The 22,210-nt window shown below is 45.7% G+C and overlaps 1 protein-coding gene across 2 annotated transcripts; it reads left to right on the top strand.

Moving 5' to 3' along the window:
- Window positions 1-1,016: 1,016 nt before the first annotated feature.
- CNR2 (cannabinoid receptor 2) lies at window positions 1,017-21,708 on the top strand. 2 transcript variants are annotated; one of them, XM_027830180.3, is made up of 2 exons: window positions 1,017-1,874; window positions 18,809-21,708. In XM_027830180.3, the coding sequence occupies exon 2, from the start codon at window positions 18,875-18,877 to the stop codon at window positions 19,967-19,969; it is 1,095 nt and encodes a 364-aa protein (XP_027685981.2). In that variant the 5' UTR covers window positions 1,017-1,874; window positions 18,809-18,874; the 3' UTR covers window positions 19,970-21,708. The 2 variants fall into 2 exon arrangements, with proteins under 2 accessions (XP_027685981.2, XP_007068107.3); XM_007068045.4 differs by having other exon boundaries at window positions 1,687-1,874; window positions 18,814-21,708.
- Window positions 21,709-22,210: the final 502 nt, after the last annotated feature.

Below are 22,210 nucleotides of genomic sequence, written 5' to 3'. Positions count from 1 at the left end.
TATTGCTGAACAGAATCCAAAATAGAGGCTGAAGTATTTACAGAATAAGCCCTTCCCACAGAGGCAGAGCAGAGCTAGATGCCCTATATATACACAGCTCTGGTATATCTACTTTACATTAGCATCTACTTCAGGAGGAGCGATAGCAACTGGGGGAAAGGTCCAGAGTGTTTGTACAGAGCTAGTTAACTTTATATACACCCTTCGTTTTGTTTTAATTCTTCACTTGTATTTGTACTGAGTAATCATGTTTTATAACAGAACTGCAAAATACTGTGCATTGCATAAAAAAATGTGGAATAGAAAATAGTAAATGAAATCTTGCACTTTGGTTAAACTGTACAGGGTGGGAGTATTTGATAAAGAAAAAAAGCCAAAGGTTGCTTTTATATTATGAATTTTAACTCCATAATTCTTTCAAAATGATGTCTATATGGCTTCACAAATTCTTCCTACAATGGTGTATTAAAGCCTGAATTAGTACCCTTATTTGGGACTGTTTCTAGAGTTAAGAGCTGTTCAACATAAGAGTGGTAAAATAGGGTCCTTAGCCATTTAAACATTTAGTTTTTGGTAATAAAAATGGTTGTGTGGATGATGTGTTTATAATATCTTACTTCTACACATACCTTTCATCCCAGAGTGCTTAGGAATCATTGTATCCACCACTGAAACGCAGCCACCTCTGGGGTGGAACTTAGCAGCTGTTTAGCCTCATACAGCAATTATTATATCATTTTATTTATGTTACAATAGAGGCCAAAATGCGTATGTCTCCTCAATACATAATCTCCATCAAGTATGCCTCCATGCCGTGCTGGGGCATTGAGGTCAGTGCTTACTCAGCAGGAATAGTGCCATCAGCTGAATTACACAAGACTCCCTGCAGTACAGTTTCCTTTAGCAACACTCTGGGGTCCTGAGGTTAGTGCTAATTTGGAGGGTGGAGTGCCCTCTGCCGGATCACACAGGCTTCTGGCTACATCACCAAAGGGTTCACAAGAAGTCCTTAATTCAATCACAGAGACAGCTCCATGCTGTTCACTTGAGACGGTCTGATATCAGAGGTTCATGCCTTACTCGCATTTTTTTTTACAAGCTTGGATGAGTTGCATAATTTAAACTCCTCCAGTCAGGTTCAGTGTATTCCGATCTTCTTTCAGTGCCATGGTTGCCCTTATGTATAAATGAACTATTTTGTTCATTTCACTTCTGCTGGGCTACAAGCGGACGGAAAAAGCAGAACCTGCTCTTTTATGGGAACATCAACATTAATAATTAATTTCAACTGTTTGACTCGGGGGTGAGGATTTTCTAACACAAGCCTGTTGACAGACATGCTGGCTGATGCTGATGCCAAGGGGAAGTTCATACAGCCTCAGGTTTTAAATCCAGAACAGAAGGGAGTAAAAAGAATAAGATGATACAATCATGGTCCTCCCCCCAACCCTAAAAATCAGGCAAATGAAGCCTGAATGTTTCTTTCCTATGAGACTCTTTACACTTGGAGAAGACTGAGAAGAAAACCCTTGGTAAGCAAATTGACTCCCTGCATCTGAGACAGGTTTTAAACATCCATCACTACAGTTCTTCTAATGACCAGAAAGGCAGAGCACAAAACCCAGAGAGGAAGTGGGGAGGGAAGGAAAAACTTATTACATATTTTCCACCAAGAGAACATAAAGAAGAGTGAGAGATTGGGGAAGGGACTAACACAAACTTCTACCCAGGGGAAGAATAAGCAGAACCAGAGCGGAAGTCAGAATAGAGGAGAAAGCAGCAGTCACCAGTGCACAGCTGTACAAGATACACTGACAGTTGGAAGGATGGGAAGTCCCAAAAGCATCTCCTGCCTGACACCCAAGCAAAACCATGTGAGTAGATTTCATTCACTATCCCCAAGGTATATCTTTCATGCAAAGTTCTTTTTTTCCCCTTCTTCCCACAATAAAGCATGCCACGCCTTAAAATTCAGCGGTGTTGATACACACACAAGGTCTGGAAGAATTTTGCTGAGCGTTCGAAGAGGTGCATTATCATTTTGGGAGGGGGCAGAATTCACCTTTGATTGTTTGATGGGCTCCTTGTCCTGTATTATTTCAGACACACTGCAATGCAAAGTAACGCTTGGCGTGGGAGAACTGATGTTTATAGGGAATGCTTTCTTCATGAGAGCATTAAAGGTAGATCTTCAAAGTGCAGAATCTACACTGGCTTGTTTTCCTCTTGTTTTATGAATAATTACTTTAGAAACCTCAGAGTTGTTGCCAAATATTATCTATCCAGTTAGAAGCACTGAGTATGGTATCTGTTTGTATAGCTCTCTCTGAAGTTAAAAAGTCCTACACAAAGGCTAAGGCTTATTATACTTCAGTACTTGTAGATTGTTGTGTAATAACAGAAGCATTACTTTGCGACGCTTTATCACTGTATTTCATCTGCAAATGCTGTTCTTATACTGGCACATATTTTGCATGAGAGAATTGTTTTTTAAAATACCATTCAATGCTGAATTTCTGCCATTTCGGCCTGTCTTTGAGAGGATCATTTAGACAAGCCCGGATGATTAGCTAATATCCAGAAAAATGCCAAAACATTTCCTAGATGGAAACTATAAATCATATTAAAATTAAAATATATACAAAGCCAAAGGTGTTTTAATATTTAAAACAGCCAGAGGGAGACGAGTTAGTGCGTTGGTGGTGGTGATGATTATGTATCACACAAACTCTTTTAATTGTTTTTATTAACTGTTGAGCATTAAAAAGTGTGTTACTTTATTAAACATCTCAAAGCTCTGAAAAGGGCTTATGATAACCTATCTGAATGAAGAATATTACGTCTTCATGGTGCTTTCTGAACATTGATCACAGCAGCATTAATGTAATGTTACTCTAATTAACTGTGATATTGATTAATTTGTATGAATTGCATAGTGTCTCAATAAGCAGAGAAACTATTACAAGTGAGAAGAGAAACCTATGCTACTCTGAGCAATGCAGCATAAGTTTGATAGCTGAAATGAATCACAGGGGCCATATTCTCCTTTAGATTAAACCTCCACTGAAGTCAATGGAATTACCCACTGGTGTAAGTGGGATCAGAATCAAACTTAAAAATATGACGGTCTTGTTGCCATATGCTAGCAGTCTTCACAGTCTGTAATACTGAGCCATAAACCCATGAAACTGTCAGATACTTTTCCCGTTACTGGTAACCAAGCTGTATGTACAATTGGGTGGAAATTCTTTTCCTCACTCTGGCTTCGGAACTGCCATAGAATAGTGTCTGTTGCTTTCTCCTGTCTAGTTTTCAATGTCTCAAGAGATGGGGGCTTCCAGCATTTCCATTTGGCAAGATAATCCACAGTGGTTTGAGCATTGGCCTACTAAACCCAGGGTTGTGAGTTCAATCCTTGAGGGGGCCATTTAGGGATCTGGGGCAAAAATTGGGGACTGGTCCTGCTTTGAGTAGGGGGTTGGAGTAGATGACCTCCTGAGGTCCCTTCCAACCCCAATATTCTATGATTATGCCTGCAGTGCCTTGTTTTACACATGCCCGGGGGGGGGGAGGGGGGTGTTTGTTTTTCGCTGGCTCAGCAGAGGCACGGCAGCACCTTTCTGCTCTCCTTTGAAAATGGGGTGAGATTCCAAGGGGACTACCTGAGAAGTAAGATATTATTCAATGTGAGTAAAGGCAGCAAAATTGGGCCCTACATTTTTACTGTGATAGGGTGGGACCTTATGAAAATCCCAGCTATAAATACTAGCGCTGAGTAACAGAGATGTCTTATGCGCAAATAAATTTGTTAGTCTCTAAGGTGCCACAAGTCCTCCTTTTCTTTTTGTGAGTAACAGAGAGAGACTTGTCACGTAGGGCATGTCTACGCTGCAATTGGAGATGTGATTGCAGCACCTGTGCCTGAGTACCTCTGGCAGTGAAGTAGCAGCAGCATGGGCTATAAAACCCGGGACGCTGGGTACTTATTCAGGTAGCTAGCCCTTGCTGAAGTCCATGTTGCTGCAACTTCACTGCTGTTGGTACTTGCACTATCTAGATTAAAACTGGTTTGGGTATGTCTACATGTGCTGCAATCACATCTCCCACTGCAGTGCAGACAACCCTCAGTCAGCGTGTGCCTATGAACTGGTTGTTTTTCATACTTATTCATAGATATTTAGGTCAGAAGGGACCATTATGATCATCTAGTCTGACCTCCATCACAACGCAGGCCACAGAATTTCACCCACCACTCCTGCAAAAAACCTCTCACCTGTGTCTGAGCTATTGAAGTCCTCAAATCGTGGTTTAAAGACTTCAAGGAGCAGAGAATCCTCCAGCAAGTGACCCGTGCCCCATGCTACAGAGGAAGGCGAAAAACCTCCAGGGCCTCTTCCAATCTGCCCTGGAGGAAGATTCCTTCCCGACCCCAAATATGGCGATCAGCTGAACCCTGAGCATGTGGGCAAGATTCACTAGCCAGATACTACAGAAAATTCTTTCCTGGTAACTCAGATCCCACCCCATCTAATATCCCATCACAGGCCATTGGGCCTATTTACCATGAATATTTAATTACCAAAACCATGTTATCCCATCATACCATCTCCTCCATAAACTTATCGAGTTTAATCTTAAAGCCAGATAGATCTTTTTTTACTGTAGGATAGGGGACCATTTGGGGCATTCTACTTGTGTTATTGCCCCTGATGTTTCTACTCCTGTGCCCTGGAAGCTGATGCTTCCTCATTCTCTGCTCTTGGTGCCACTAGCCACTGTCAGGCGGCAAGAAGAAGGACACGCTCTAGGTATGTGTATGTCCAAACAACGTCAAACAGCCCAGTTGCCAAGAAAGATGGACCGGGGCGCAGGAGGGGAATCTGGTCCTAGGATATTCTCTCTGATTTTGGAGTCCTGTAGTAAATACACAAAATTAAACTGACCTAGGCTTGGAGCAAGATGCAGTCCTTTCTATCACGGACTTGAGAGAGGGGATGAGGATCGGGGGGAATTCAGTGAAAACAGAGAAGTGAGATCTTCCTTATGCTATGCAACAGAGGTGGGATAAGAGCTGCATGTCTGATGTTGAGGGGTGGGGGCTAGAGGGAGATTTTGTCTCACACCTCGGGGAAATTATTCAAAGAACTGTTCATTCTTAAGCTCGCTCCCAATCATGCTAAGGGCAGTGAGGTGGTGGTGGTGATAATAAGTTTTTTAGTGCTATCACAATGCTTAGAGGCCCATCCCATAGTGGTAGGCACTGTCCAAACATGGGTGTATTTTCTGATTGCACAAGTTAAAGCTATATTCCTATGTAAAAAAAACTTTGTTAATTTAGGGACAGATTTTCAAGCACTCAGAACCCAATGTGCTGAACTCTTCTGTATATCTAGGCACTTCTTTAGGTGCCTAAATGGGACCTGAGCTTTTCTGTAAATCCGGCACTCAGGGTCTGACGTCAATGGGAAAACTCCAAATGACTTCAGCGGAGGGGAACGGTGGCTTTAGGCAGCTTAATCCACAAGCTTCAACTGTAAAAAGCAAGGGGATAGCCAACGAGGTAATTCAACACCCTGCTGTACGCTGCCTCCATCAGCTCCTCTTCCGTATATCAACTACCTCCTTCCCAGCACCCATAGCACAGAGATCATGTCTCAACAATACTGATGGGAAGATCAGTGTGTGCTGGACTGCATTAGACAGATTCCCCACCTCCCCAACCCCTGCTAAAAACATGCTGCAGTTTGACACTTTACCAAAATAAATATTTTATAATAGCACTTTGCCCTTCTAGTGCCGTAACACTGACTAACTCAGGGCATGTTAGTGCCACCGCCTTTCTGTGATTTCGGTGGCAATATCTCCGTTCTACTGAAAAGGAAAATGAGTCACAGGCAAGCGTACAGCAAATGACATGCCCAGACTCATAGAGCGAGTAATATAACCCATAGCTTTTGACGCATTGCACTGTTTCGTCAACCGCACAACCATCTTTCATCTTGTTCATAAAAATCTGATTTTCCAGAAAGCTCCCATTGTTCTGTAGGCTCCTCGCAAAATAAGTAGTGAAACGGTCATCCTATTAGAAGTCATTTTTTAGTTGATTTAGAAACATTTGGGGACTGGTGCCTGTATTGTGAGTCCATCACAAAGGTCCTGCGGCCTTAATTTTGCTTTTCTGATACGCAGTACGACTTCCATTCTCTGGCTGATGTGGGAGGAGCACTGAAAATGTTCCGATCACTGACGTTTCAGATACGGAAGGGAATTTTCAGTCGAATGCGTAGATGTCAAAGGTGGTAACCGTGATTTGGGTAATGTTGGGTTTTGGCCGCAGAGGTTTGGATAATCAAGGCTGTGTTGTATTTGTGGGAGGAAGCTGTTCCTTTTCTAGAAACCCAAATGGAACAAGAGGAGTTAGGAGGTTGCTGGTAATCTTCCTGCCTCCACCGAGCTCTCAGACATGCCCCAATTTATCTAGCGGCATGACTTCTCTCTCTCTAGAGAGGAGCAGGTTGTCAGGTTCAATATCAGCATGCAGTAGTTAATGTTGCTCTGCGGCACGTGGCATGTTTCCAAGAACAGCTGCAGTAAACAAGAAGGGGGCAATCAGAGCATAAAATCCTTGGCACAATGGGATGCTTGCTGCATAACTGAGATCCAGTTTTTCTACCAAAAGTCCAGGAGTTCTTGGGACCAGAGTGACTAGGCCTGGCAGTGAAATTCAGCCTAGGGTTTGGCTTGCGCCCAGGACATTTCTAAGGTGTTCAAATCAAGGCTTTTGATTTGAGCCCATCTCTAGACATAAGTGTGTTCTCACCTAGTGTATATACACCTAGTGTATATGTGTCACTTCGTTCAAGTGAGCGGCTTCTGGGAAACCTCAAGGTGGAATGTTAAAGATACCACCAATTCTGTATGCTGGAGGGTGTTTCCCAAATATAAATATTGGACCTAACCTTGTTGCCGCTGATGTCAAGTGGCAAAACTCTCGCTGACTTCAGTGGGGGCAGGAGTGAGCCTGTTAAACAGATTTTATTGGTCACCAGAGCATATATTGAGAGTTGGTCTGGTGACTAATCTCCGGAGATGTAGGCAGCCACCTCTCAAATTGCCTTATGCCCTATATCCCTGCCATAAGCAGCGTCATTAAGAGCAGCAGAATCACAGTTCTTACTCCAATACAAGGCTCTAGGATCCAACCATACTTTAGCTTGTGTGGATTCGAGGTGCCGGAGGAATCAGTGTTGCCAAACAATATTAAGGCATTGATCGTTATAGCTGCATTGGAGGCTGAGAGAGTCCCCCTAAGAGGATGTGAGTGAGACTCCTCCTACACAGATGATTAAGCAATTGCTTAAGGGAGCCAGCCACAGAGATATTAATGGGGGGGAAATTATTTATAAAACAGAAACTTCTAGGGGGGAAAAATCACCCACATTCGCTGACTGGCTCCTTCCTTGTGTATGGATTGCCTTTTCCTTTTATCATAGGCCTCCGACTGCTTTCCATGTCAGACTGAAATTTCTCACCCTTACCTGTAACACCCAGCACAGCTTTTCCTACCTAGGTTCTAGTCCCAGCTCTGCCATTTCCCCATCTAACATGTGGATTTTTCCACCTGTGTAAAGTGCTTTGAGATCCACGGGTGAAAAACTGTATTTTGGTAATAATAAATAATATTTAACATAATTACATCTCCTCTGTAATTGACCACTTCTCCCAGGATCTGCCAAGTTATTTCCCTTTGCCTGTTCCAGGGGTGGCCAAACTTACCGACCCTGCAAGCCATAGACAACAATCTTCAGAAGTTTGAGAGCCAGGGCGCACCTGCCGGGGCTTCAGCTGCGTGAGAGGTGCCTGCTGGGGCTCGGGGCTTCCGATCTGCTCCTGCTGACATCCTGAGACCCGGCAGGCGCACCCCCTGGGGCTGAAGCCCCAAGAATCCCTCCCTGCTGGGGAGAAGTCAGAGGTGACGTGTGGTGTCATCTGTCCTGCCAATTTTTGCCAGGGTTTGAAGGCCCCGTTTGGTCACATGGTGCCACTGGGCCCCCCTCCCCGCATGGCTGCTGCTGGAGCCGGCCAGCTGGGAGCTGCGGCCCTGGGGAGGTGCAGAAGCAAACAGCTGGGAGCTGCAGGGAGAGATGCTGCTTTTGCTGCTGCCTCTCCTTGTGGAGCAAAAGCAGCGCCCCTTCCCTGCAGCTCCCAGGTGTTTGCCACTGCTTCTCCAGGCGGGGCTAACACCGGGGAGCTGCATGGAGGTGCCGCTGAGGATAAGAGCGGGGGTGTGACTCAAGCTGTTGGGGGGAGCAAACCTTTAAATTGTGCCCCCCCAGCTCCCAGCAGGCACCTGTCGTCTCTGGCAGAAGCCCCTCGCCCCATCACCCCGCCACAGGGCGGAAGCCTTGAGCTCCCCCCTACTCCCAGTCTGATAGGCGGAGAATGGCGGGAGAGTGGGGGGCTCTGTGAGCCGCACTGTAACTGTAAAATAGCCACATGATGTGGCTCACGAGCCGCAGTTTGGCCACTCCTGGGCTATTCCCTATTCTCCTGCTTCCCACAGTGTCCATGTGCCTTTTCACACACCGCTGAACCCTTGCTGTGTCTGTGCACCTTCCAGGAGACCTGCCCACTACCTGTGGCACTGTTTCAGCAGCGACTGTGCTCACAGAAACCTGGGATGCAAAGAAGACGGCGGAGCGATTATCTTGCTCTTTTTGAAAGGGTCTCAGTCCCGCTTTTTCAACTGGCAAAAAGAAAAGGAGTAGTTGTGGCACCTTAGAGACTAACCAATTTATTTGAGCATAAGCTTTCGTGAGCTACAGCTCACTTCATCGGATGCATCCGATGAAGTGAGCTGTAGCTCACGAAAGCTTACGCTCAGATAAATTGGTTAGTCTCTAAGGTGCCACAAGTACTCCTTTTCTTTTTGCAAATACAGACTAACACGGCTGTTACTCTGAAACCAATTTTTCAACTGGCAAAGTCTGATTTCCTTCAAAGCCACCTGTCCCTGAAGATTCCTTTTGCAGCCAATAAGAGGGGACAGGTTCGGCCTGTGGAATGAAGGTTATGTACCCCTTTCCGGTGATTGTGCAAAATGTTCTGCATGGGCTGATTTGTGATAAGGGTTAGCTGCTGTATTCAGAACGTTGGAAGATAACACTTCGGCCCCTGTTCCTTCCGCAACTGACCCACTTACTTAACTTGATGCATGGGAACATTCCTGTTGACGTGCTTAAAGCAGAACATGTGCATAGTGCACAAGACTTTGCGGGGTCAGGGCCTACGCTTTCACGTGCATCGGTCTGTCTGTCGTCACAGTGCTCAGCGGCACTGATGCTTTCCCCAGGATTTTACTGGGCCCGTGTGATACAACAGTTTCCTTTACCTGTATTTCAGGAACAGGTTCCTTTCTAGTTCTGCGTGGGAGCTGGGGAAATCTCATGCAGCTCAAAGCTCCAAGGGTGATATATAAAGGCTAACTTGGCACCCAAGCCTGCTGCCTTGGACCTCATTGTGAGTTTTGCCGTTGATCTCAATAAGAGTAGGATCAAGCCCCAGTCTTTGTAGAGTAAATATCTCTGGACATGCGCTGAGGCAGGGAAGTAATGGCCCTCAGCTGTAGGAACCTCAGCTAGGCAGGATCAGCACTTAATCTGTTTTACCTCAGGCCAGTCACTCTTTATTAAAGCTACTGTTCTCCTTTCGCTCCAGCTCACCTCCTCTATTTCTTACCAGCTTCTTGGGGTTATTTTATAGCAGGGATAGTCCTGAAACATGGAGTTCAGATCTGGGCCCAACTTCCCGAGACTATGGAGGGTGTTCGGATTTGGGGGCTTTGTTCTGGGTCCATCTCCGTGTTGTAACGTTAGCTAATCCCAAAACATCACAGACTTTATTCTTCTTGTCCTGCTTCTGTGAATATTTGGAGCCAAGTCCTGAGTTCCTGACTCAGGTTCCATGTGCAGGATGAAATCCACCTCCCTGTAGAGATGGCCTTAGAAACCACCTGAGTCCCATATAAGCCCTACTGGACTGTTGCATAGGCCTTGTGCTGGTTTTCACCCTTAGTCCTTTCTCAGGCAAAACTCCCATTGTTCTCATGGAGACCCCAGAATGGCAAGGACCCTCTAACCCTCTAACCATGCCTGGGGCCCCACCCGGCCTGACCGGCCCTCTACCATGCAGGGATGTGCAAGGAGGTCCCACAAAGCTGGGCTCTGTCCCAGGCAGCAGGAACATGCTGGTTCTGCTGTGTCAGGAGCCCTCTATTGGGCCCATGGTATTTACGGGCTTCAGATACTCACAGACATTGATTATGCCTCTTCAACAAATCTCTCTGTCCACTGTATTATCTTCTTGTGCGTCTGACCGTCCGGTTGTCCCTCCCTCCACACTCTGTGTTTAGCCAACATATTCCTATTTGGCTGTTTTACTCTTTCTTTATACTTTGGTCTATCCAGCCCCCGAATCACCTGGTTACTCTTCTCAGCCACAGCCCTTCTGCACCTCTGCACTTGACAGCTCTATGCCGTGGGCCTTATTCAATATCCCTTGAAGTCAAAAGATTGTTCTTTTAATAGACATTGGATCAGGCCCAATATAAAACTGAGCTGGATGGACAATGACACCTACTAGCACGGGGTGTGTCCTGCATCCAAAGCAATTGCAGTGTTTAGTGTGACAGGGGAGGCAGGGGTGAAAGTAACAAGGGGAGTCATCTGGGGATGGAAACTACAAATCACCCGTCAGTGCTGAAGTCTTTGTGTGGAAAGGTCTTCGAGACCTTTTCCATCGCTTTCCCTCCTATCCCCCATTTGCTACCTATGGCTGCTGTAGTCATCTAACTGAAAAGGTCACTGAGGGAGACCGCATGGCCATCAGGCACAAATACCTGAAACCTCCAGCAGTTCATCAATCCACAGCAAATACTGCTCAGTTCCTCTCACTCTGTGCAGCATTCTCCCAACCCCCTCACTTTCCCCCACCAGCCCTGTTTGTTTCTGTGGTATTTTGCTAGTTGTTGCAATAACTGCTTGTGTCTTCTGTGGCTTACTCTCTTTGGACATTTCCTCTTTTCAAAGAATATTGCTGGTGTTTAGGGCCTGGGGATTTTTAACCTCGCGTGAGAAAGATGCAGCCAGTGCTTTCAACTTGAAAACATTTTCCACTAACAGCTGAAATTCCAGTGTTCAGGGCTGGGATTCAGGATGGCCAATGCGCTGGGATTCAGGGCTGCAGCCATCGATGGGGTGCTATAGTGATGGTGATTATTGCCATCTGGAGGCCTGTCCACCAGGATCTAGAGCGAAACCCACCAACTCGCTGTACTTAGACTGACAGACACACGGCTCTGATGTTCTGTGCCTATGCATAATAGATAACGGCTTTTGGTCACTACCAACCTGGATTGGATGTGGTGACCTTGAGGTGAAAGGCTCCATCTCCCTCTGACAAACCTCAGAAACCTCCATCTCCTAAACCCCTTCCAGCTGCTGTTGGATAATCCCTCAAGCAAGCTGGAGAATGCTCTTTCTATGGGCAATTAACAGTTTTTCTTCCTCTCAGAGGATTTGGTCACAGCCAGCCAGGACAGTGGCTTTGTAGACTAGATTATCACAGTGGTCAATTCTGACCTTAAAGTCTCTGAGTATTTCTCTTGATTGTCTTCCTGGAGATGTGATCACTCAGCAGAGATGGGGATAACAGATCACCAAGTGATAGAAGCGGCTGTTTGAAAGTGTGAAGGGATTTTACTCTCTCTCTTTCTCTCTTTCGGAAACAAGCCACCTGGGAGAAGAAAGGAAAGTCCCTAAGGCCTAGAGTCTCAAATGAAGAAGTGGATTTGCTCAGGATTTCCTGTTTTTGAGAGCGTGCATCTTGTGCTAGAAACATTAGCCACACCTTGGGCTGGTTAATAAAGTGCAGACATGATCCAGCATTTTGGTGTGGCCCATTATAAAAAATCATAGAAGTGCAGCACTGGAAAACATCTGATTCCAATCTCCCCCAAAGTTCAAGGCTGCCCAGATCTAGGTTTTGGAGGCCAGATCCTGTAAATGGGCATCATCCCATTAATCTCAATGGAGCTACCCTGATTAACCACAGCTGGGGATTGGGCCCATCTCTAGTTCCCGTGTCCCTTTTGCAGCTGCAGATATGAGAAGCCTCCTATGGGGTTTTGGTGCTTCGCTCCTCCCCTGCATTGTAGCCTCTTTGTCCCTAATAGATGCATGCACAGCAGATTTACCTGTCTCCAATATTTATCCAGAGACATTTTCAAATGGTCCTGTCTCTATTATGGCCCTTTAAAATGCCCCCTGCAGCTGTAGGCAGAAATTTAAATTTCTCTCTCAGCTACCCACATCCAGCTCCAGGGGTTCTGAGGTCTCCCCAGGAAACAGATTTTACAGCCTGTTCGATAGTGACATCAAACTGCTTTCTGCCCACAGGTTCCTAATGTGTCAGCTACATCATGCATGAGCGGCTCACTGCGAGGGTGGTGCCAGATGAGATGGCTTCCTGTCTCTTACAACATTAAATTCATGCATTACCATTGACCTACATTGCCTTTGTCCCCTTTGCATCTCGGCTCTCCTTTTCCCCTTCTCCCTGTAATAGTCTGATCCCGTATGTTGGCCTGGTTATTGGGATGTTTTCTGAAGGACTGTCATGGTTTAACTGGCTAGATGGATGTCTGTAAAGACAGGTGGGAGGACAGCCACCTCTCAACAAACACTTAGCAGCTGTTAAGGGACAATGCCTGAACTATTATCTTTGATTCTGCCTTTGTCTCCAGTCAGCCTCTTGGAAAAGGCCCAGGAATGCAGGAGAACAAAGAACCATAGAGAGGGTTTAGAGAGGGACACTCTCTGAGAGGGAGGAAGGGTCACTGGGAGAAACCAGAGGGAAGAGACTCATAAAAGAGCCTGCTGGGGGTGTCTGCAGAAGCTAGGCCTTCCTAGGTCATCATCAGGGGATAGCAGGACTCTAGACATGCATGTAGCCTGTCTGTTGTTTTAAAATGCTATTTATTTTCTATTCCTTTATCCAGCTGCTAAAGAAATCATACTGTGATTTTAAGAAGGTTATGTGGTCCCTGTACACCACGGGTCACAGGCTCCTGAAGGGAAGAACTGCAGGATCTGTACTCAGATCTGCAGAGTAAGCACAGTTGATCCACAGAGTGCTGCGTCCCAGGGCCGGGTTTTAGAGTGGGAGAATCATGGAGTTCCATCCCGAGCAGCGGTGGCATAAAGCACCTGCAATTCAGGCAGTAGCACTTCCCGAGACAGCAAGAACTCAGTTGCTTGTCCCTAGAAATAGAGAGAGAGAGAAAGCCAAAATGACACACGCGCCCCGCCTGGTGCAATGGCAATTGGGATGCATACCCACCCTGCCCGGCATGATGGTGTGACAGCGCTGGTATGGGCACAGGAATTGAGCTTTCTGCGGGGCCACCACAGGACAAACACCACCCCTGGCCCCGAGATAGGTATAGGCACCAGGTTGAACAGCTCAGGAGATGCACTCAGAGAGACCAAAGGGGGAGCAAGGTGCAGTGAGTCCTGTAACTGTGACACCCCCTAGCTCCCTGCCTTCCTCCCAACTCTCTTTCCCCCTCAGCTTCCCACCTTCATTCACACTGCCCCGAGAACTGGAACCATCTCCCTCGCTCTGTCTATCAAGCATCCTCAGCTGCTTCCTTCAAATCTATCCATAAACCCCTTTTCCCACCTTCTCCTCCTCATGCTGGAGGAAACAGGACAATTAAACCCCAATCATGAGGAGTTGGTGAGAAATCCAGCTGTTTGCTTCATAAGCGGGAAAGAACTCCTCAAAGAATCTCCATGGGTTCTGGGAGTGGGAGGGACTGGGGAGCTGCCGGCTCCAGATATGACTGAACTCATGTGCTTTGTTTCTAGGAAATACCTCCACCCAGCAAAGGAGGAGTGTTGGCAGTTTCCTTGTAACTTTGTCTGCCGCACACAAGAGACTTTCATCCTGGGAGTGCTGTCTCTCAACTCACACACATACACACACACACACACGTGTGTGCGCACACTTGGCGAACTCCCTTCCCCAGACTCCTGAACTGGTTTTCAAAGAGTAAATTCAGTGCTGGTGTACAAAGCTGGATTGACAACCCTGCAGACCGAAGTCCTGGATTCGCAAAGCAAGGTCCAGCATGGACTGTGGCATAGTGAGCTTTCCCCATACCTGTAAGATCTGGGACAGAATCAGAATATCTGCTGCTAGAGATGATGAGGGCGTTCCAGCCCCTTAGCTTCCTGCAGGTGTTTGCTGATCTCAGACACACCGGCTCTGTAACTGGAAAGCTCAGTGCATCAGTACTCCATTAAATCTCTCAATAAACACTGTCCTAAACCCTATCCTGCTCAGAAGTGGTGCTGTTGAGACTCATTGGGCCCCAGCCCTGTGCTGTAACCGATCCCCATAGGTTCAGGAATCTAGAGATTCACCATCTGCCTGTGCTGATCACATTTCGGGATCGGGGCCATTGTGGGTACTGCATCCGGCTGTTGAAAGTTATGGTTCTTTCTCTGTTTTGTGACCAATATACTTGGCTGGTTTAGATGTTAAAATGTGTTTAAGGGCTTTGATTTGTGTGGCATTCTAATGGCCAAGGATGAAATCAACTGAACAGAAAATCTAAAGTGTCTGTAATTCATCTTCAGCACGAGGGATTGAAGGGAAAGAAATACAATTTCAGTATGGCTGAGATTTACAAAACCATAATAGATAAAATAAACTGTCTCTCTTTCATAAGCACGCTGAGATCTACTGATGAAAAGTGCTAGATAAGGGCTAGGTATTAATAATCATCATAATGGAAATGTCCTTAATGAAGATTAAATATTTCAATCTGTGCCTTGTTTTCCCAAAATAGCTGGATTGAGTCCCAGGAACTGGAATGGCACTTTCTAATCTTCTGTCAGGAATGCTGAAAATGGGCTACTTTAGGAAGAAATGTAAATCCCAGGTCCTAATCACTTGCTGTTATTAAAGATCTCAGAGAACTTGTGAAAAGATGCTGTGTGCTCTTGGGGTATAACCACATTCCAATTCAGGTAATTGTTCATAGATTCCAAGGCCAGAAGGGATCACTGTGACCACTAGTCTGATCTCCTGGATAACCCAGGCCAGAGAATGTCCCCAAAATGATTACTAGAGCACCTCTTCTAAAACGAAATCCAATCTTAATTTAAAAATTGGCAGTGATGGAAAATCCACCACAACCCTTGGTAAACAGTTCCAATGGTTATTTACCCTCACTGTCAAAAATGTACACATTATTTTGGTCTGCATGTGTCTAGCTTCAACTTCCAGCCATTCGATCACGTTAGACCTTTCTCTGATAGACTGAAAATACCATTATTAAATATTTATTCCCTGCGTAAGTACTTATAGACTGTGATCAAGTAACCCCTTAATCTTCTTTTTGTTAAGCTAAATACATTGAGCTCCTTGAGTCTATCACTATAAGGCAGGTTTTCTAACCCTTTAATCATTCTCGTGGCTCTTCTCTGAACCCTCTCCAATTTATCAACATCCTTCTTGAATTGAGGGCACCAGATCTGGACACAGGATTCCAGCAGCAGTCGCACCAGTGCCAAATACAGAAGTAAAATAACTCTCCACTCCTACTTGAGATTCTTCTGTTTATGCATCCAAAGATTGCATTAGCTCTTTTGGTCAAAGCATCACACTGGGAGCTCATATTCAGTGGATTATCCTTCATGACCCACACATCTTTTCAGAGTCACTGCTTCTCAAAGTAGAGCCCCATTATATAAGCAGGGCCTGCATTCTTTGTTCCTAGACGTATACATTTACATTTAACTGTATTAAACCACACATTGCTTGCTTGCACCCAGAGTACCAAGTGATCCAGTTTGTTCTAATTCAGTAACCTGGCCTCTTCATTTATTTACCATTTCCCCACGTTTTGTGTTATCTGCAAATTGATCAGTGATGAGTATATGTTTTCTTCCAGGTTGCTGATAAAAATGAATAGCGTAGAGCCAAGAACAAATCCCGCTGGGACTCCACTGGAAACACACCCAGTTGATGAGTCCCCATTTACAATGTCATTTTGAGACCAATAAGTTAGCCACTTTTTAGTCCATGTGATGTGTGCCATGTTAATTTTATGACAGGTTTCGGAGTGGTAGCCGTGTTAGTCTGTATCAGCAAAAACAACAAGGAGTCCTTGTGGCATCTTAGAGACTAACAAATTTATTTGGGCATAAGCTTTCGTGGGCTATAACCCACTTCATCAGATGCCTGGAGTGGAAAATACCGTAGGCAGGTATAAATACACAGCACATACATACCTGCCTACTGTATTTTCCACTCCATGCATCTGATGAAGTGGGTTCCAGCCCACGAAAGCTTATGCCCAAATAAATTTGTTAGTCTCTAGGGTGCCACAAGGACTCCTCATTGTTTTGTTAATTTTATATCATTCTAGTTTTTAATCAAAATGTGACGTGGTACCGAGCCAAATGCCTTACAAAAGTCTAAGTATATTACATCAACGCTATTACCTTTATCTACCAAACTTGTCATCTAATCCAAAAATATCAGGTTAATTGGACTGGATCTGTTTTCCATATTGATCTGCATTAATTAAATTATCCTCCTTTAATTCTTTATTAATTGAGCCCTGTATCAGTGTACAATCTACCCCCCTAAATTCCCCTTGCAGTTTCACTTAGGGCTTGTCTACACTGGCACTTTACAGCACTGCAACTTTCTCTCTCAAGGGTGTGAAAAAACACTCCCCTGAGTGCTGCAAGTTTCAGCGCTGTAAAGTGTCAGTGTAGACAGCGCTGGTAGCTACTCCCCTCGTGGAGACGGGTTTTTTAGAGCACTGGGAGAGCTCTCTCCCAGCGCTATGCCACGACTATACAAGCCATGTTAAAGCAGAGCCGCAGCCGCTCTTTAAAGTTCCCAGTGAAGACGTGCCCTTAGATAAATTATTCTTCCCTACCTGTCCTAAGCTGCTGTGCAGTGCTGCTAAATAGCTGCAACATTCCACCCCTGCAGTGTCTGCATTCCAGTGGTGGAAGAAGTGAACCTTGTGAGCACCTGACACAGAACTTTCACAGGATTTGTATCTAGACTGCGGAACTCACGGCCACAAGAGAGAAGAATGACCACAGATCTAACCACTTTCAGAACCAAGGGGCCTCATCCAAAACCCACTGAAGTCAATAGAAAGTCATTACTTCAATGGCTTTGGATCAGGCCCTAAATGCAAAATTCATGGCTTTGACTTACCTGTCCCTCAATAAATTCTTCACCCGCACTCGCTCACACTACACAACTAACACGCAAAATAACCCATTCACCAACTCTGCTATTTTTCCTACAACCTGGGAAGTAAGAAAGAGCATTGATTTCTATTTTTAGATACTCGGGAAGTACTCAGATATTAGGGTGATGAAGCAATATAAGTCTCACAATAGTTGATGTTTTTTATAAAGCACAGCTCCTGGAGTCATGTTATTACATGACAATACCAGCTGTTGTATTTTTTTTTAAGTAATTTTTCAGCCCTCATGATCGTACAGAAAAGCTTCAAAACGTGACCTGAGTGCAACCCTAAAGGCTCAAAAACCAGAAGGCAAATCCAAAGAACTGCAAACTTATTTTTACAAATCTCATGATTTTTGAATGCTTGGAACTGGCAATACTGTGTATTTCACACCATATAGCCTACAGCAGTGGTTCTTAACCACGGCTACATGTATCCCTGGGGGTATGCAGACATCTTCCAGGGGGTATGTCAACTCATCTAGATCAGAGTGTCTCAGCCTGGGGGTTGTGACCTCAGGGGGGTTGCGGGATGGATTTAGGGTGGGTTGCAAGTGCAGTGCTGGTGTTAGGGGGTGGCAAGCAGAGCAACTGCCTGGGGCCCCATGCCACAGGGGGCCCTGCAAAGCTAAGTTACATGCTTCAGCCCTGGGCAGCAGGGCTCAGGCTTTAGGGGTAGTAAATAGGCTTTAGTAGTCTGGAAAAGTTGAGAACCACTGGCCTACAGTATAATATGTACAGTGACCTGTCAGAAAGGAAGCTTTGTTATTACTGCCCCCTCGTGGTGACTACAACAGAATCCAAGGCATTTCTGCTGAGACTAACAGCAAAGATATCTTAGTGGCAAGAAGAAAAGGAGGACTTGTGGCACCTTAGAGACTAACCAATTTATTTAAGCATAAGCTTTCGTGAGCTACAGCTCACTTCATCGGATGCATCTTATGCTCATATAAATTGGTTAGTCTCTAAGGTGCCACAAGTACTCCTTTTCTTTTTGTGAATACAGACTAACACGGCTGTTACTCTGAAACCTGTTATTAGTGGCAAGAGCAGACTGAAATCACCTACTCTTTTCACAGAGACCATCAGAGGGTAACAGCTCTGGATCTCTAGTGACTTGGGATCAAATCTGGCTCATTCTAATCTCATGGGTCATCCCAGTAAAGTCAGTGGAACTACTCACCTTAGTAAGAGCAGCAGGATTTGAACTGACAGCTTAGATATGCCATCCCCTATGTCTGCCCCACTGCCACTACCCTTGGCCATCCAGTGTTACACAACTCTTTGGACAGAGAACCTAGAAATATTTCTCACTGGTCTCTTTTCTCCTTTGTATGGTCTCAAATCCTTTGCACTGGGGGTGGGGGGTATTCTCTGACTGTTTCGTGTCCCTTTAGCTGTGTCTGTTGTTGTTTGTGCTGGGTACAAATATAAGTTTTTCTCCTCTACATCTTTTTTTCAGAGCAGCATCTGAAGGCTCACCAAGGAAACCCCTGCTCTTTGGAAAGCTTTTTGAGCCTGGATAATCATGATGGGGAGATGTCAGGTGGATGAAACTGCAAAAGTGTCCAGTTGCAGCATGAATACCATGCCCATGGAATGTTACATGGTCCTTAATAGCTTCGCTCAGAAAACAACCATAGCTCTACTGTGCTCCATTTGTGGGATTCTGTGCATTTTGGAAAACTCTTTGGTGTTGTATCTGATATTTGCTTCCCCTAAGATCAGGAAAAAGCCTTCCTACCTCTTCATCAGCAGCCTTGCCCTAGCAGATGTCCTAGCCAGCATTGTATTTGTCTGCAGCTTTCTTGATTTCCATGTCTTCAACAGAACTGACTCCTCTAAAGAGATCTTCTTGCTGAAGCTCGGAGGGGTCAACACGTCCTTCACAGCATCCTTGGGCAGCTTGCTGCTGATGGCATTTGACCGCTATGTCTGTATCTATCGGCCATCGGAATACAAGGTCATCGTGACGAGGAAAAGGGCTGTGGTGGCCATGGCTGTGATGTGGATAGCTACCATAATCACTGCCTTCCTGCCTCTAATGGGGTGGAACTGTTGCAGGCTAAACTCAGCCTGCTCTGAGCTGTTTCCCTTTGTTGATAGCAAGTATCTGTCAAGCTGGATCTGCCTGGTAATGATTCTGCTGCTGTGTATAGTGTACACCTACGTCCGGGTGCTGTGGAAGGCTCATAAGCACACAGTGTACATGGAGAAACGCCAAAGCCAGGCTGGGAAGCGGAATGCAAAGATGAGGATGGACGTCACGCTCGCCAAAACATTAGTGATGGTCCTGGCAGTTGTCATGACATGCTGGTCCCCAGTGCTGGCTCTCATGATGTACAGCCTCTTCGTCAGCCTGACTGATCACATCAGAAAGGTGTTCGCCTTCTGCAGCACCCTCTGCCTGGTGAACTCCATGGTGAATCCCATTGTGTACGCCCTCCGAAGCAGGGAGCTGCGCTCCTCTTTGAGGAAAACCAGCTCGCGGTTCAGAAAGAAGATGATCGCCTCAGAGAGCTCCCCGACCCCAGAAGTAGACAGCACTCTGAAATCCTTACCGATAGAAACCATCTGTGGTGACATTGTGTACAACACACACATGAATCTGCTGAAAGCCTGAGCTTTGACACAGGAAACATATGACAGATTTTGTATTGTTTCTTTGAAAAGGAAGAAAATCTAAAGCTGCTTTTCTCTGTAGCTCCTGGGAGGATTTGTGACTGAATGCCTTGCCTGGGAAATGAAGTCATTTGGCTGTAATGGTATTATGAAACATTTGCAGATCGCACCCTCCTTGTGCCTGGGACTTTACTTAGTGAGTAAAAGACATGGGCCCAGATTTGTAGTGGTATTTAGGCACCTAATTCCCATTGATTTCCAAGGGAATTGGCTGCCTAAGTACCTTTAAAAATCTGGGCTGATGGTTCCTACCTTCTAAAGATCAGATAAACCCAACCAAAGGAAGACTGGACCAACTCTACCATACGAATACTACGATAGCATAGCAGGCATTCATAGATACTACAGTGATGGGTGCGCTACAAACACCATGGATGGATGGATAAACAACAGAAGCAGTCCCCACTATTTTAGGGCAACCCTCCCAGTTTACCAGACTTAGTCTACAACTGTGTCAACCAGTGATCTCCTTGACCCACTTATCTTGTAGTCAATGACCTCTTTCCTCCCTACTCTAAAATTAAGTTCTGGCCCAAGTAAAATGTGCTTTGACCCACGTGGCTGTAGCACAAGGGTGGTCTGTGGCCACTCTGCTGCTGGGACTGTAACATTTTATATGCAGTTGTGGTTCAATATGCTAAGGCATCGAGCACACCACAGCAGTGGTGAGAGCCCCACACTCCTGTTAAACTCAGTGGAAGTTGAGCACCTTGTGCAGGATGGAGCCCTCAGTGGGTCTTATGCCTAGATACTCAAAGGTATTCAGACTCCTGACTTCCACTGAAATAAATTGGTGCCTAAGTAGCTTTGAGGAACTGGGCAGTCTGAGAGCCTCAGTGTTTAGGAGTTTGATTGTATTCCAGGAACATTTACAGCCAAGTATGGTTCCAAAGGAAATGTATGAGTGTGGTTTATTTCTCATCCAACTAAGGAGGCACATTTATCCCTTGAGTAATTTCACTGACTTTACCAGGACCGCACCAAAGAAGAATTAAGCCCTTTGCCTGGAATTATTGAGAAGCTGTTTTAAGAAGGTGCTGTATTGTTTTGTCCAGAAATGCGTATGTGCTGAAGATGTTTTCTACTCTAGGCAGGCAAGATATTTGTTCCTAGGAAATAAGACATTCCATAAGTATCTTTTGCAGAACATGTCAACTGGACACAGGCAAAATAACACAGGCAAAATAAATATTGGGGATCGGTCCTGCTATTGGGGATCAGTCTTGCTTTGAGCAGGGGGTTGCGCTAGATGACCTCCTGAGGTCCCTTCCAACCCTGATATTCTATGATTCTATGAACACAAGCACCAGTCAGTACATGTGGCCAAGAGCATGTCATAAAGACTTGCACCTACTTTACACCAGTGCTGAATTTGCCCCCTTGGGTGCAGCATATTAATATGATTATAACATCGGCCTCCCAACTCCTGACAAACACGAGAGAACAACATTTGAAACTTAACAAAGCACACTTGGGCGGTTAATAATTGACCTCAGTCATGCACATAAACTTACCTGCAGTAGTATATGTAAATATGCCTCTTGTGCTACATACTATAAACCACTATGTTGTATTTAGCTTGCAAACTGCCATGGTAAATCTATTAGCACATCATTAAATGGCTTATTTGTTTTAATAGTTAAACTCTATACAGAGTAAGAATAAAGAATATTTTCTCTATGGCTTAGAAATCCTAGAGCAGGGGTGGGGAAACTTTCTGGCCCGAGGGCCACATCTGGGTATGGAAATTGTATGGTGGGCCATGAATGCTCACGAAATTGGGGGTTGGGGTGTGGGAGGGGGTGAGGCCTCTGGCTGGGGGTATGGGCTCTGGGGTGGGGCTAGAAATGAGGAGTTCAGGCTGTGGGAGGGGGTTCTGGGCTGGGGCAGGGGGTTGCGGGGGAGGGGAGAGGGCTCCAGGGTGGGGTGCGGGCTCTGGGCTGGGGATGAGGGGTTGGGCATGCAGGAGGTTGCTCTGGGCTAGGATGGAGGGGTTCAGAGGGTGGGAGGGGGATGAGGGCTGGGAAAAGGGGGCTGGGGTGCGGGAGGGGGTCGGGGTGCAGGGTCTGGATCCCACTGCCTGGCAAGAGCTAGAAGGCCGGATTAAAACGTCTGGATGGCTGGATGCGGCACCCGGGCTGTAGTTTGCCCAGCCCTGCCCTAGAGTAACTGTAAGTAGTCG

This window comes from Chelonia mydas, chromosome 19 (assembly GCF_015237465.2).
Source record: "Chelonia mydas isolate rCheMyd1 chromosome 19, rCheMyd1.pri.v2, whole genome shotgun sequence".
NCBI classification, from domain to species: domain Eukaryota; kingdom Metazoa; phylum Chordata; order Testudines; family Cheloniidae; genus Chelonia; species Chelonia mydas.
This window is presented reverse-complemented; position numbering and strand designations above follow the sequence as displayed.

Excerpts from the sequence above, each read along its gene's own strand:
- CNR2 (XM_027830180.3), top strand. The coding sequence starts at position 18,875 with ATGATGGGGAGATGTCAGGTGGATGAAACTGCAAAAGTGTCCAGTTGC.